The sequence below is a fragment of the Triticum aestivum genome, chromosome 2D (genome assembly GCF_018294505.1).
Source record: "Triticum aestivum cultivar Chinese Spring chromosome 2D, IWGSC CS RefSeq v2.1, whole genome shotgun sequence".
Taxonomy (NCBI): domain Eukaryota; kingdom Viridiplantae; phylum Streptophyta; class Magnoliopsida; order Poales; family Poaceae; genus Triticum; species Triticum aestivum.
Genome location: NC_057799.1, coordinates 299,480,796 through 299,496,204, shown reverse-complemented (window position 1 = coordinate 299,496,204; position 15,409 = coordinate 299,480,796). Strand labels below are relative to the sequence as shown.

The window sequence follows — 15,409 nt, the reverse complement described above, 5'->3', positions numbered from 1 at the left end:
TGCAGATCATGATCCAAAGGTGAGGGAAGGGTTAGGAGAGAGGATTTGCACTAAGGTCATGGCAAGAAGGAATTGTTGAAAGTGGCAAAGGACTTTCCAAAAGCCATAGTGCAAAATTTCAAGGAGGTTTTCAAAAGTTAATTTCCCATGTGAAAAGTATTTTTTCTTGAGTCCAAATGAAAAGCAAGAACCTCCAAGATCAAAGACAGATCTTGGGTGAATCCACATAAAACTTTTTCCATAAAGAAAAAAAATATTTGAGAGGGATAGTTCTCTTGAAGAAAAATTTAAATCACCTCCCTCAAGTCAAATAAAATCTTTTGAAAAATCCAAATAAAAACTTGGGTGTCACAGTAGGTAGCGCAGCATGCCAATATAACGAACAACTAGCAAAGCAAAGATAGAAGTGATTTCGAGGGTATGGTCATCTTGCCTGCAAGGTTCTCAGAGTTGTCGAAAGCTTGATCCTCGTAAGCGTACTCAACAGGTTCCTCGTTCACGAACTCGTCTCCCGGCTCTACCCACAGCAAGAACACAAGCAATGGAACCACAATCAATCCCGGGAAATGCACAAGCAACATGATGCAATACATGAATGATATGCGAGATATGATATGCGATGCATATGCGAGCTCCGGAAGAAAAAGAATGAACAACACAGTAACTTGGCAAACCAAGTATGCCACTGGAAATATGAGATGATTTCGGTCGAAATCGATATAAAGATCACCGGAAACGGATGCACGGTTTGCAAATGGCAAGCAAAACAAGAATGACATGATTCTGCAATTAACAGCATGTTAGCACTTAGGATACATCGAGTAACTATGCTATAGCACCCCAACATAACAACAAAGCATATGGCAATAATCTACAGGAGATGCTTGACAAAAGATGAATACTGAGCTACGGCTAGATCACACCATAACAGGTCCAAACAAGCATGGCAAAAGTGCAAAAAAATATCAGGTTCACAGACTTGGTGAAATTACTGGACATGGCATAAACAGCATCAGGTAGCAATGTTCAGAGCAAGAAAAACACATGCTACAAGAACTTAACATAGCAAAACAAGGCATGGCATGAATCTACTATATTCATAGAACAAAAGTCCCTTACTGACCATGAGCCATAAAGGACCAGAAGATATGATGGCAACCATGTAAACATAGCAAGTTTCGTTAACAGGTTTCAGACTTTGCAGAAAACAGAGCATGGCATTAACAGAAATTATGAGGGCATCTTTGTGAGCTCGATGCACTCATCACAAAGCAATTCTTGACAAAAAAAAGCATACCTACAGCAAGATAGCATGTGTATGAAGCTAACCATGGCAAGAGCAAATACATTACATGAAAGGATCAACTACAACAAGCTTGGCAAAATTGAATAACACGTAAACAATCTGCCAGGAACATTTTATAGCAAAGGTAGAGCAAGATTAAGACATGCTATGGCACTCCATAATTGTAAACAAGGGCATGTATGGATAGAGCACAAATATATCTACAAAACATCCTTACTCAACATGCCCAAAAGAAGCATGGATCTCACTGTAGCCACATGGATACATGGCAACAAAATAACAGCAGTCACAGACTTGGCAAAATTTTGTCCCTGTAAACAGAAACATCACGAAGCCTAGTTTGCATGCTTGTGCTAGTCACCACATAGATCATAAAAATACATGGCATACACCTCTGTAAAGATAGCATGGCATAGATCAAAACACCTGTAGAGCTCATGCCCATAAGATGCACACATCAAATGCAACAAAAATAACAAAACCTCAAGTACTGATAAGTAACAGCAGTTAACAGCATATAGCACTCTTGCACCAGATATTTGGGCATCAAGATGGACTCAAACGAGCATGACACAATGGAACTAAATGAAGAGCATCTCGAGACGAACATTTCGATATATCATGCGCATGAAATGGAGCAGTATGCAAGGAGATATGATGCGATGAACAGAGCAACAGAATATATAAGAAAAAGGACTTGGAGATATTTCGGGGTCAACCTAGGGTTCGACCCGATCCAGATCTGGCGCGGTTTTCGAGGCGGGGCCGGAGCACTCGCCGGAGTTGGAGCGCGCGGCGGCCGGAGGAAGCTCGGGGAAGGCCGGGGACGGGGCTGCGCCCGGCGGGAGGAGGCGGCGCCCGGCGGGAGGAGGCGGCGCCCGGCGAGAGGAGGCGGCGACCGGCACGGCGGCGAGGGGCGGCGGCGGCACACCAGCGGCGGGAGCTCGCCGGCTCGGGCGCGCGGAGGCGGCGGCTGGGAGGCGCGGGCTCCCGCGGGGAGCAGCGGCGCAGACGGGCCGGGAGGGCCCCGTCTGGGCCCGGGCGGGCCGGCGGCGTGGGTGGCGGGTGGCGGCTGGCGGCGGGGAAGCGCCACGTGGCGCTGTGGGATTGGCCGGGTGGCGGCGGCGACTTCGTCCGGCCGGACCGGACGTGTCCGGTGGCGCGGGGGACTAGGTTAGGGTTTCGGGATCCGGATTTGGAGGAGGGGTGCACATATTTATAGGTAGAGGGAGCTAAGAGACTCCAAATGGAGTGCGGTTTTCGCCCACACGATCGTGATCCGACGACGGAGAGCATGGAAGTGACTTAGATGGGTTATTAGGCTGTTTGGAGGGGGAGTTTTGCTGCAACACACAAAAGGACTTTGCGGTTACCCAGTTAACCGTTGGAGCATCAAACGACCTCCAAATGGAACGAAACTTGACAGGTGGTCTACCGGTGGTATACCAAGGCCACTTGGCAAACCTCGGTCCATTCCGAGAATGTTCAACACCCGCTCACGAAAATAAACAAGAGGGACGCGCCGGTGCACGTGGGAGTGCCGGATTGCAAAACGGACAACGGGGAAAATGCTCGGATGCATGAGACGAACACGTATGCAAATGAGATGCACATGATGACATGATATGAGATGCATGACATGAACAAAATGCAAAAAGAAAGACGAAACCCGACCACGGAGGGAATATCATAACACATAGCCGAAAATGGCAAGAGTTGGAGTTACAAATATGGAAAGTTACATCCGGGGTGTTACAGTAGTAAAGGGCGAACTACTGCGATTGTATTTCTGGTTCGTCCGGTCAAGTACCTCAGTAGAGAAAGCCGAAAACTTACTGTCATGATAGGCGAGAGATGGTCGGCGATTTGGTGACTTAGTCTTATACTACAAATCGTTAGCGATTCACTCCGTGTTATACGAGGGGATGGCCTTCGTCCAGCCGAGAGGAAAAGGCACCGTAGTCCGGATAGCCGCACACGCACCAGGGGATAGTACTTAGCTCCAGAGTCAAACTCCTATGGCTAAGTCAAAGTAATAAAGCCGCATAGTCCGATTGCCTGGTTCACCTCGCGGACACCTCCTTTACAGACCAAGACGTTGGATAAAGTGTGGTCACGCGTTACGCCGAACACCCCTGTAGCATCTACATGGGGGCTGAACCCGACGACTGGCAACTTTCAGAAATAAAACAATAAACAGCCGCACAGGAGGAAAAATTTCTTGAAACAAAAGGCGCAAACATAGATATATAAACAGCATGGGTTCATCACATTGTTTGTACAACCCGAACACATTCAATCAAATATTACGTCCTTAGAGCATTGACCCTCTATCACTTGGGCTCCTGCTAGGACGTCATCGAAGTACCTCTCCGGCTTCCGATGATCTTTGCCTTCGGGCAGGCCCGCGGTTGCCACTTCGGTGGCCTTCATCTTTGCCCATTGCATCTTGACACGGGCGAAGGCCATCCGGGCACCCTCTATGCAGGCCGAGCACTTCACAGCATCAATCCATGGCCGCGCGTCGACGAGCCGCTTCACCAAACCGAAGTAGCTGCTGGGAATTGGCTCGGCCGGCCACAGTTGGACTATTAGGTCCTTCATGGCCAAGTCTGCCACCCTATGCAGCTCCATCAGCTGCTTCAGCTGGTCGTTCAGAGGCGTCGGGTGCTTCGGCGCGAGAAATTGCGACCAGAACAGCTTCTCGGTCGAGTTCCCCTCCTGGGATCGGAAGAACTGTGCGGCATCGGCGGCACTCATCGGAAGATCCGCAAACGCGTCTAGAGAACTCCACACTCGAGTGAGCAAAGCATACCTCTGACCTCCAAAAATACTCTGCAAAAGAAAGGCCTTACCAGCCGCTATCTGCCTCGCCTGATGGATCTCTTCGCGAGCACTCCGGGACTCGATCCGCGCCTCTTTAGCATCATGGAGGGCCTTGGCAAGTTCGGACGACTGGGCCGAAGTCTTCTCCTCCAAAGTCTCGCATTTGCTGATGGTATCCTTCAGCTCCTGCTCGACTTGGGCCACCCGAACTTCATGCTGGCGGCGGGCAGCCTGCTCGGTCTTCAGTTCTGCAGCCGCTTTGTCAGCGGCTGCCTTATTCGCCTTCGCCTCTTTCTTGGCCTGGGCGAGGGCGCCTTTGAGGGTCTCGACCTCGGCTGCGCCAACTATGCTCATAATCAAAAAGATTCTATAAGTTAAACCTCTTAATATACATATCACTTCTGATATACAGCTAAGTTTTTAACATTGTACGCATACCTTGCGTTTCGTCGAACCGCTTATTAATGCGGTCGATTTCCTCATCTGCCACCAGAAGCTTCCGATTGAGTTCGGAAACTTCTGCGGCCTGGGCGGTTGCCACCAACAGGGAAGTCTATTACAATAACAGCACAACATGTTACTCACCCGAATACTATGTGGATCCTCTGACCGTTTCTTTTAAACCGGACAGAGCCTCAGGGGCTACTGTCTGTACACAGGTATATTCCTCTATATGAAAAAGTTTTTAAGAAACATTACGTCGCATACCTCAAAGCCCGTCAGTAGACTGGTGAAGGCTTTGTTCAGTCCACTTTTAGCAGACTAAACCTTCTCCACCACCACACCCATCAGGGTGTGGTGCTCCGCCACGATGGAAGCACGCTGCAGTGCTTCCTCTAGAGCATTGGCCGCCTCCGGATTAGTGGAGGCCACCGATGGAGCTAATGCTCCTCCCCCCTCTTTCGAAGGGGGCTGCTTATCTGATCTCGGAGCCGCATTGGTCTCCGGAATGGTGTCCGGCTGGGGCCCGGATTGTTGGGGCTCCCCACAGTCGGTTGTCATGGGGGTTGCCTCCCCTAGGTCTTTGGTGACCGAGGTATTGACCTCGGGCGCCCTCTTGACAACTTCTCCCGCCCCCTCTCGGCCAGGAGAGGTCCTTCAGGACGACGCTTCGGTGTCCTCCATGGTGATTGGCGAGGGGGCTCGCGGCGGCGTGTCACTCTCCGCCATCTCGGGTGACAGAGAATTCCCCTCCGATAATGGAGTTTGCGGGAGCTCGCGGGGAGGGCTGAAAGGCAAATGACAAAATAACTTATACTATGGAAGCAGTAGACCGAAGATAAACAAGTAAGTTTTGGAATGCTTAAGATTCGGCCAGGGGCTTCACCCTGGGAGGTCTCTTGGGGACTAGTTCGGACTCTGAGTCCGAATTGTCCGAAAGGGTCACCTTCCCTCTCTTGGGCGCCTCCCCCTCCTGGTCTTTGGAGGCCGCCCTCTTCTTCTTCCCCTTGCGGGGGGAGTCGCTTCCCACCTCCTCCTCCTCCTCTTCCTCGTCTCCCTCGTGGGAAGAGAGGGCTTCAGTCTCTCCGGACACTGCGTCTGAAGGACCTTTGTGGCGGGGGCCACCCTTGGCCTCCTTGCCTTTCTTCTTCTTGGTCTTCTTCTTCGGCACCTGGTAGGGCGCCGGGACCAGCATCTCCGTTAGCTGGGGTGTGGCCGGGTCCTCGGGCGGCGGTGCCGGATAGTTGATCCACTCCGCCTTTGCCGTCCAGCCCTATACGGAAGGTAGACAATATAGTCTTTATTATATCCTAAGTATTGACCGGATAGGTATTCAGGAAGATTATGCCTACCGCTGAGGTCGGGTTCTCGATGTCGAGTCCAATATCCTCGGTCTTCATAGGCCAACTTTTCTGGGCCTTGAAGAGCTGCTTCCATATATCTTCGTGCGTAGTGCCGAAGAAGCGCTTCAAGGTCCGTGGATCCTCCGGATTAAACTCCCACGTGGGGGAGGCCCGGAGTTGGCAGGGAAGGATGCGGCGGAAGAGCATCACCTGAATCACGTTTGTGAGACCAGCGTTTGCGCCCAACACATTGGAGATGCGTTTCTGTAGCTCTTCACCTCCGTTGGGACCCCCAATCAAGGCCCTTGGCGGTCCATGAGGTGAGTCTCGTGGGGGGTCCGGATCTGAAGTCAGGCATGGTCGCCCAGCTGGCGTCGCGGGGTTCGGTGATATAGAACCACTCCTGCTGCCACACCTTGACAGTCTCTACAAATGCCCCTTTGGGCCAGACGGCATTGGGGAGCTTGCTTACCATTGGCCCCGCCATAGTCTGCATGATGTCCGTTGACCACCTTCGGCTTCAGATTGAAGACCTTGAGCCACAGGCCGAAGCGTGGGGGGATGCGAAGAAGAGCCTCGCACACGACGATAAACGCCGATATGTGGAGGAAGGAATTTGGGGCTAGATCATGGAAATCTAACCCGTAGTAGAACATGAGACCCCGGACAAAGGGGTGGAGGGGAAACCCTAGCCCTCGGAGGAAATGGGGGATGAACACGACCCTCTCACCCGGCGCCGGAGTAGGAATAACCTGACCTTTGTCAAGGATCCTATGCGCGATATCCGTGGTCAAATAGCCCGCGCTCCGGAGTTCCTTGACGTCTTTTTCGGTGACAGAGGAGGCCTCCCACTTGCCCTTGGAATCGGACCCGGCCATTGCTAGGGAGGGTGGTGGCGGTGGGAAAGATCGGAATCGAGGGCGCTAGAGCTTGGAGGTTGGAAGGCAGGAGCTAGAAGAAGGCGTGGGGAAAAAAGAAGGGATTTTTACCCTCTTATAGGCAGTGAAAATACCAGACGCCCCTCTCTCAAGCCATAAACCTCGCCTGTTCCCAACAAAATCGTGCGTAAGGCGCGGTTGGGTTACCCAAACCATATTGATGAGAATTCCGTAATGGGCGGGCACGATCTCTGCTTTGACGAGACGTGCCAATGGAGGCTAAGCCTCGAAACGCGAAACAGGAGGCGTGAAAACGGTTCGAAATGCTAAAGAGTCAAGTGTGACGCTTCGCCGAAAAAGTTGTCAGTAAAAGACACTATATCTATTTTTGACGTCTTACCTTCGTGGCTAAGGGTTGCATCAATTGTGCAGAGCTCGACACAGTTCCTCTATGCAGGAAGCTTATTTAAAATATTCAGGAGAAGGAACTCGCCTTGCAATGCCGAAGATAATCCGCGTGCCAAACACATCGTCATCGAAGACTGGTTCAGGGGCTACTGAGGGAGTCCTAGATTAGGGGGTCCTCGGGTGTCCGGTCTATCCGATGTGGACCGGACTGATGGGCCGCGCAGATAAAGCAGAAGACTATCCCCCGTGTCCGGGTAGGATTCCTATATGCATGGATGGCAAGTTTGGTGTCCGGATGTACTATTTCCTTCTCTGCAAACCGACTCTGTACAACCCTAGGCCCCTTCAGTGTGTATATAAATCGGAGGGTTTAGTCCGTGGAGGCTATCATAATAATCATAGGCTAGACAGCTAGGGTTTAGCCATTACGATCTCGAGTAGATCAACTCTTGTAACCCCTATACTCATCGAATACAATCAAGCAGGACGTAGTGTTTTACCTCCTTTAAGAGGGCCCGAACCTGGGTAAACATCGTGTCCCCATTGTGCCTTGTTACCATTGATCCTTAAACACGCAGCTTGAGACCCCCTACCCGAGATCTGCCGGTTTTGACACCGACACAAACCATCTTAAACATAATAAAAATTACATCGAGATTCTGAGACCATCGAACTACCACTCCTGACAGAAATAGTCACCGATGCGCCGCTCCCCTACCGGAGCCAGCTTGACCTTGTCGGTGACAGTCGGGAAGTCTTTGTCATGTGCCCCTAAGGACCAAAACCCTGAAGCCACAGTCATCGCCGTTGAATCCTTGCATAGATCTGAAGCACCTAACACCAAATCTCGCCACATGATGGGAAATCCTAACCTCACCACCCCAAGGAGACGGCAAAAATCTACATCTGAGGTCCGTCGAATACGTCCAGACGGAGAAACTCGAGTAGGATCGGAACCCACAAGACAAATTCAAAGAATACATGGTAGTGCATAAAAGTAGTCAATAAAAGTGAAACGACAGTATGATTACAAGCTTTTACGTTAACAATTTAGGTTGCACTACTAGTGAGAATTATTGCGCACAACCGATTAAACCGTTATGGTTAGAGGCTTCTTAACACACACTTATGGAAAGCCAACTTGATTAGGCAAATTCAATTCCATAATAGTAGCTAAAGGTACAAAACATTGTTGGGCTTAAAATAAACCAACAATTTTGTTTAATCCTGCATGCTAATTAGATCAAGAACCGCCACCGTGAAAGTTATCTTGTATTGAAAACTCTCCTACACCACAAATAAAGAGCCGTCGCGTGAGTTGTCGCCGCCAGGCTGGTGAGGAAGAGGACGTAGTGTTGCTCCTCTGCCACCCTCGGCTTCCCCTTCTAGCCGTGGACAGCATCACCCTTGCGCGTCTCCGCCACCGCGTTGCCCTTGCTGTTCTTCGGATCGGGGCCCGACCGCCACCGCCACCATGACTTTGGGGAGAGAAAGAGGAGAGGATATGGTGTGCGACGTTGGATTGGGGATAGACAGGAGACAGGGTGGCGGCGCACGATGGGCGAGGTGGAACGAGACATGGGGAGGTCTCGACGAGTAGGATGCAACGCTTTCAGATCTAGACCAAGCCATGTGCACGGGGGTAGAGGTATTCGTAAAAAATTGATTGGAGTGAAGGACGAAAAAAAGAGGGTCGAATAGAGTGTGTGGGAGGTTGAACAAAAGGGTGGAGGTCAATTCCCCCTACCACACGAGGGTTTGGATCCAATGTGAGATGTGGGGAGTTTTTGTATTGATGTCGATATCACGCCATGGATGGAAGGAGATCGCGGGGGAAGGAGATTAGGCTTATGTTTGGATAGGAAGGTGTGAGAAGGGGAGGGGGTAGTGGGGGTATAGGGATGAGGGGGGGTAGGTTCTGACTAGTAGGCCCAAAATTTCGCTGACGAGCACAAGTTTCGAATTGATCACATCTCGTGCTCGCGCACTCGTCGCATGCAGCCACCTCCCAGTGCGACGCATCGTTCCCTCGGTGGATCTATGCAATCCATCGCGCTAGCGTGAATTGGGGGTGGACAATCGTGCAGTATGCGACACCCCTTCTAATCGAGACGGTCAAACATGCTATTTTTTGTCCATGACCCTTTTGACTGAGAGGGTCAAACATGATAATTTTTATTATTTTTTGTGTTACGTACAATCATGACTAAAAGTGAATAGATCAAAAGTTCTCGCAAAACAAAAAGCATGATACACATGATAATTTTTATTATTTTTTGTGTCATTACTTTTTTTTTTTGAATAGATTGAAAGTTCTCTCGTAAAATAATTTTTTGTGTCATTACTATTATGATTAAAGGTGAATAGATTGAAAGTTCTCTCGTAAAATAGAAAGCACGATACAAAGTTGAGTCACTTATTTTGGAATGGAGGAGTATCTAATATTTCATTTCGATTGAATGGTGTTGATGCGTTTACTGAACGCTACAGCCGTGCTTCCCTACGTGGTACTTTTACTGTTTTACCTTTTTGTTTGACATGCCCTACTGATAGATCAGAACAACCACATAAGAATTATGAGGACCAACATGGGAATCTAGAGCAAGCACAAGAAAAAAAAACATCAGCTTCTATCTTCCATTCAGATTCAGTACTACACATTTGCATCCGTATGTAGTCCATATTAGAATCTCTAAAAAGACTTGTATTTATGAATGCAGGGAGTATCCGTGCGATCGGTGGACATATAAAGAGCTTCACTAATTACATATTTTTCTCTCCTATACATTTTTATATTTTTATAGTCATACTGTCACTGAACTTGGGTACTCTAATTCATGCTCAGCTGTAGTTACCGGATACTCAGTCTGCTGACTCCATCGCTTGAAATGCCAAAATTAGATGCATGCAATCTACAAGCATGGTGATCCCTTCTGATTGAAAAATGGCACAATCATCTAGAATCGCTCTTTGCTCACTCCATTAGAGAATTCCTTCTTTAGTTGGCTTCACAGTTCAGTAATCCTGCCCTGCGTTGGTTAGCTGGAACAGGAATTGTCCAGATCGTGAGGGGCGGATCCTTCAGGCCACACTATCATTAGCATAGCAAATGACTGGGGCACAAAGACCAAACAATGGACTGTGGACAGTAAAAAAAAATCTGATGAGGAGTAAGGCACTATATAAATCAAACATCCAACATAAAGTGAGAAAGTGAAAGAGCACAGATCAGTTACCACTAGCGTATCTTCAATGCTTCCCTAAGACCAAAGCTCATCTGCCCTTGTCCCTTTTTCCCTAGTGGATTATTCCCCTTCTGCATCATTGTTACAAATTCATTGTAGTCGATCCGGCCATCCTGGAGACAGAAAAGGGGATAAACTTCTTTATCTCTAGTATCTAATACATTTCATAATGAGAATAAATCTACTTACATTGTCTTGATCAATGTCTCGGATAATATCGTCAAGATGTGCATCTCCTATACCAAACTCTTCACATGCTTTTTGCAGTTCATCTTGAGTAATGTAACCACTGCCATCTTTATCGAAGTATGAGAATGCTGCAAACAAATTATCTTCTCTCTCGACCTTGTTCAGATGCAATGTTGCCGCAAGGAATTCCCCATAATCAATTGACCCACTGTTATCAATATCCGCCTGAAAATTGCACAACACATATCTTCGTTCAAGCAAGGCCTAATGAACATGTCTCATATCTAATACAAGTAGTACATGTACAGCTAATACTCCTCAAGTGCAGTCTTTTGCCAGAACATGAAAGGGATACTCTCACATGGCAGTGAAAATTTCAGAACCACAGAAGTTTAGAAGAAATACAAGAGCTTATGATCTTTTTACAAGTAAACAGTACTCCCTCCGTAAATAAATGTAAGTGTTTAGATCACTAAAGTAGTGATCTAAACACTCTTATATTTCTTTACAGAGGGAGTACCAATGTCAAGAATGCTATGCCCAACTGTCAAGCTATAGATGTCTCAAGAACCCTAATTTAAGAAAGCTTTCTTGAGCTTGTAGGGCTTGATAACAAGCAATATATTATCTTAGAAAGCATACAACTGAAAATACAAGTGCCATGCTGCGATAAATATGTTAGAACAGTTACCGCTTCCATTAGAGTTGCGATTTCTGACTCTTTTAAGTTGGCACCAACTCTCTGCAAGCCAGTTTTTAGTTCCTCCAATGTGATTTGGCCACTATTGTCAGTATCGAGCATTTTGAACATCTCTCTCAATCCTGCAATTTCATCTTCAGACAGATTCTCGGCAATTACCTATACGCATAACCCAGTTTAACAATAGCATCAATACTGAACATGCTTAATCAATATGCTTGGTAAAAAACCAAAGGAAAATTTACTGCAATACTCACTCTAAGGGCCATCTTCTTTAGTTTATTCATTGCTGAAAATTGTTTTAATCTAGTTAAGACAGCAGAATCAAGTGGCTTGTCAGGAGCAACTCCATCAACACAAACCCAAGGATGACCTGCCAATGTAAAGATGGCTCACTACAATAAATACTGATGCGAATACGACACTGGATGGCAAAATAGTAGTTTCAACGCGAAGTGGTGTTTATGCTTCGATGTACTCACATAGAGCTTCATGTGCAGTCAATCTCTTTCCGGGATCACGGTTCAGCATTTTCCTAACCAAATCCTTTGCACTCTTTGAGATACTGGGCCAGGGCTCGGATGAAAAATCAAGATCACCTTGCAAAACTTGTTCAAATATCCCTTGCTCAGATTCTGAAAAAGAGACCAGCATCCACAATAAAATAAAGAAGCGGATAACTGTCAATATTGTGTAAAAGGATGAGGTTTAATAATGTGGCTAGAAGACTAGATGCATGCTTACCATCCCAGAATGGAGGGACCCCGCTCAACAAGATATAAATTATTACTCCGGCACTCCAAACATCCACTTCGCAGCCATACTGTTTCAGCAGAACCTCAGGGGCGACATAGTAAGGACTTCCAACGACATCTGAATAAATTCCACCTGTAAAAGCAATCATTTAATGCATATTGCACAGGAAGACTTGTAGGAATAGTGATTACTTCCATAGCAGTTTCCATGTCTGAATATGTATAGGTTGTAAGGTGTAACATTCTAAAATCTTCAACTATCAATGTGCATGACCATGCATGTCCTTTTATTTCTAAAAAACTGTGGTCTGCAATACCCATTCCATAGCCAAAAGCCGGAACAGAAAGGTGGAAGCCATCCATTTCGGTTGCCTTCCAAAATAGGCTCACCAGTCACCACAATCATATGACATCATGCTCAAGAATTCAGAACTTTGCGTGGAGTTTGGTCATCTGAAGGTTCATCACTTGCCATAACCATATACTCCACACCTGGATCGTGTATACAATCTCAAAAGCCATATATTTCCGAGATGAAAGTCTTCCAGATATCATGATATTCTTTATGATTTCACATGGCTGCCATAGCAGGTGAGCAAATAAAAGAAATTCAATTGGTGATGATATGCACTGATGACCCTTTGTGGGATAAAATGATAATATTCTTAGTCAATGTAGCATTACGAAGTATATGCAATCAAACGAGTACTGTCCATTTGACATCATCTGAAGGTTTTTGTTCAATTAATTAAACCAGTATCTAGACTCAATAGTCAATATTCATAACTATTTGCATAGGAGTTTGGTCGCAGGTTTTGTGATTGTGCAGAAACTCAGGCCCTGTTTGTCAGCTTTAGGCAGCAGATTCTCGTAAGAAAAATCAAAAGCCGAAATGAACAGCTATTTGGAATCAGCTTTGCCAGTGAAGCTGAATCTGGATTTGGGCCATTTTCAGCACAATTGCCTGAAGCACATCCAGGTGTACTTCAGTGGCAAGTCTGATCCGCAGGATTAGCTTTGCCAGTGAAGCGAATCTACAGGTGATTCGAAGCCAACTGAAGCTGAAACAAACAGGGCCTCAATCTTATCATCACATAAAACTCCATGTCTACCTTCCTGTGTAAGTACACAACTTGAGCAGCAATTTCACATTCACACATGGACAAAGAAGGGCCAAATTACTCTTATCTAAAGTGCAGCGACATAAATTAAGTTCTCAAAAATTACAAGCTTGTGTCTCCAAGTTACTGTTATACTTGAAGACGCTTAAGTATTACTACTGTCACACAATGTATTTATCCCTGAAACTGGAATTATGAGTCCATTACTAGACATGAAAACTCGATCAAGAACACTTCAAATAATCCTAGCATCTAGCACAAGTTCCTCCGTCCGGAAATACTTGTCGTAGAAATGAATGAAAATGGGTGTATCTAGAACTAAATTGCATCTAGATACATCCATTCCTCCGACAAGTATTTTCGGACGGAGGGAGTATTCGACAGCTCGTATTAAATAAAGATTCTCAACTAAAAGCTGCAAGTGCACCAATACAACACATCTACCTGGCTAAGTTAGAAAATAGCAGCTCAAGCTAGCACTGTCCATGATATATATAAAAAAATGCGCCAGCAAAATGTCATGCACGTTCTACACTACAGCCAGCACCAAGGATAGAGGCCAGACCTGGTTTGAAAAAGATAGAGAGCCCGAAATCAATGGTCTTGAGTGGCGAGTCCTCCTTTTGGTTGACAAACAAGAAATTCTCTGGCTTGAGGTCTCTGTGCATGACCCCAAGAGAATGGCAAGCCTCCACAATCCCAATGATCACCCTAGCCAGCTGCGCGGCGGCCTTCTCAGAGTAGTGCCCCCGCTGTATGATCCTGTCGAACAGCTCCCCTCCCGCACAGAGCTCCATGACGAGGTGCACGGCAACAGCATCCTCGTAAGCCCCGACGATGGAGATCACGTTCGGGTGGCCGGCGAGGTGGTGCATAATCTGGATCTCGCGGCGCACATCCTCGACGTCCTCCTCGGTGACGAGCTTCCGCTTTGCGATGGACTTGCAGGCGAACTCCTTCCCCGTGGCCTTTTCGACGCACTTGTAGGTGGTGCCAAACTGGCCCTGCCCCAGCTTCTTGCCTAGGGTGTAGAGGTCCTTGATGCGCTCCGAGTCGCGCTTGAGGACGGATTCGGCGATGAGGCCGGCGCTCTGGACGCGCTTTACCTTGGGCTTGTTAGGGTCGGAGGAGGGAGAGGAGAGGTCGGAGTCGTCGAGATCGGGGCCCGCGGACGAGGTGGAGGAGCACATGGAGGGGCAGGAGTCGGGCGGTGGGACCGCCGGCTCGGCACGGGCGGCGCCAGGGCGCCACAGTACGGCGACGGAGACGGTGCTGAAGAATCCGTGGCGGTCCGCCGTGGCGCTGGGGCCGGCGCAGGTGTTCCCCATCGCGCCGGCGATGGGGGCGGCAGAGGCCTAGGCAAACGGCGGCAGCAACGGCGGCATGCGGCGGCGTCGAGACTCGGGGATTGGATCGGAGGAGGATTGGTGGAGGAGAGGAGATGGCCGGAGATGGCCGAGGCGGGCAGGGGCTCGTGCGGCTGACATGTGGCCCACGTGAAACTGCGCGCCCGGCTTTGGCAGTGGGCACAGGGGTCGTGTCGAGGAAGCGAGGGCTGCGGGATTGGCGATGCGCGCCAGATCGGACGGCGGGGATGGTCGGCTAATTTGCGTGTTTTGCTGCTGCCACGTAGGACGCAGGAAGCGACGTGGATCCTTCCTCTCTGTCAATTCATCTCTTAGGCTGGCCATAGTGGGGAGTAACTTAGACTAGTAACATGCATATGTTACTAGTTTATATTACTACCTCTATAGTGCATAGTATTATAGATTAATATCATAGGTGGTCTCATTTATTGCCATGCATGACACATAGTAGCATCACATTTATTATGTTACAGTATCTACCTATGTTACTATAACCATCTCTTTCTTCTTTAATTGCCTGCCACATAAGCATGTTTGCGAGTTCCAAGTGCATGATACTACTTATGTTACCCCCACTATGGCCAGCCTTACTGTGCCGCGCGTACAGCGGTGATGGATCTTCGCGACGGTGGTGAGCCGTGGTTCTTGGATGATTGGTCGGACAGCGGGCAGAGTGGCATTCCAGAGCAAGATGGAGACATCAGTGTTCAGGAGCTCGGTTGCACAAATCGCCATGGCAGTTTGGAGTCCAAGACAGGGGGGCGCCGCCGCGTTCATGGCGCTGCGATTGGCCGGTGCGGTTCCCCTGCTTCGGAATGGCGTCTCCCCCC

At 48.1% G+C, this 15,409-nt stretch overlaps 1 protein-coding gene across 2 annotated transcripts; it reads right to left on the bottom strand.

Annotated features, from left to right (window-relative positions):
* Positions 1-9,814: 9,814 nt before the first annotated feature.
* On the bottom strand, positions 9,815-14,725 carry LOC100192125 (calcium-dependent protein kinase 17). 2 transcript variants are annotated; one of them, XM_044476173.1, is made up of 8 exons: positions 13,778-14,725; positions 12,081-12,224; positions 11,819-11,971; positions 11,594-11,709; positions 11,328-11,495; positions 10,637-10,861; positions 10,439-10,560; positions 9,815-10,341 (listed from the first exon to the last, which is right to left on the bottom strand). In XM_044476173.1, exons 1-7 carry the CDS (start codon positions 14,538-14,540, stop codon positions 10,441-10,443), a joined length of 1,689 nt encoding a protein of 562 aa, XP_044332108.1. In that variant the 5' UTR covers positions 14,541-14,725; the 3' UTR covers positions 9,815-10,341; positions 10,439-10,440. The 2 variants fall into 2 exon arrangements, with proteins under 2 accessions (XP_044332108.1, XP_044332109.1); XM_044476174.1 differs by having other exon boundaries at positions 9,815-10,362; positions 13,778-14,722.
* Positions 14,726-15,409: the final 684 nt, after the last annotated feature.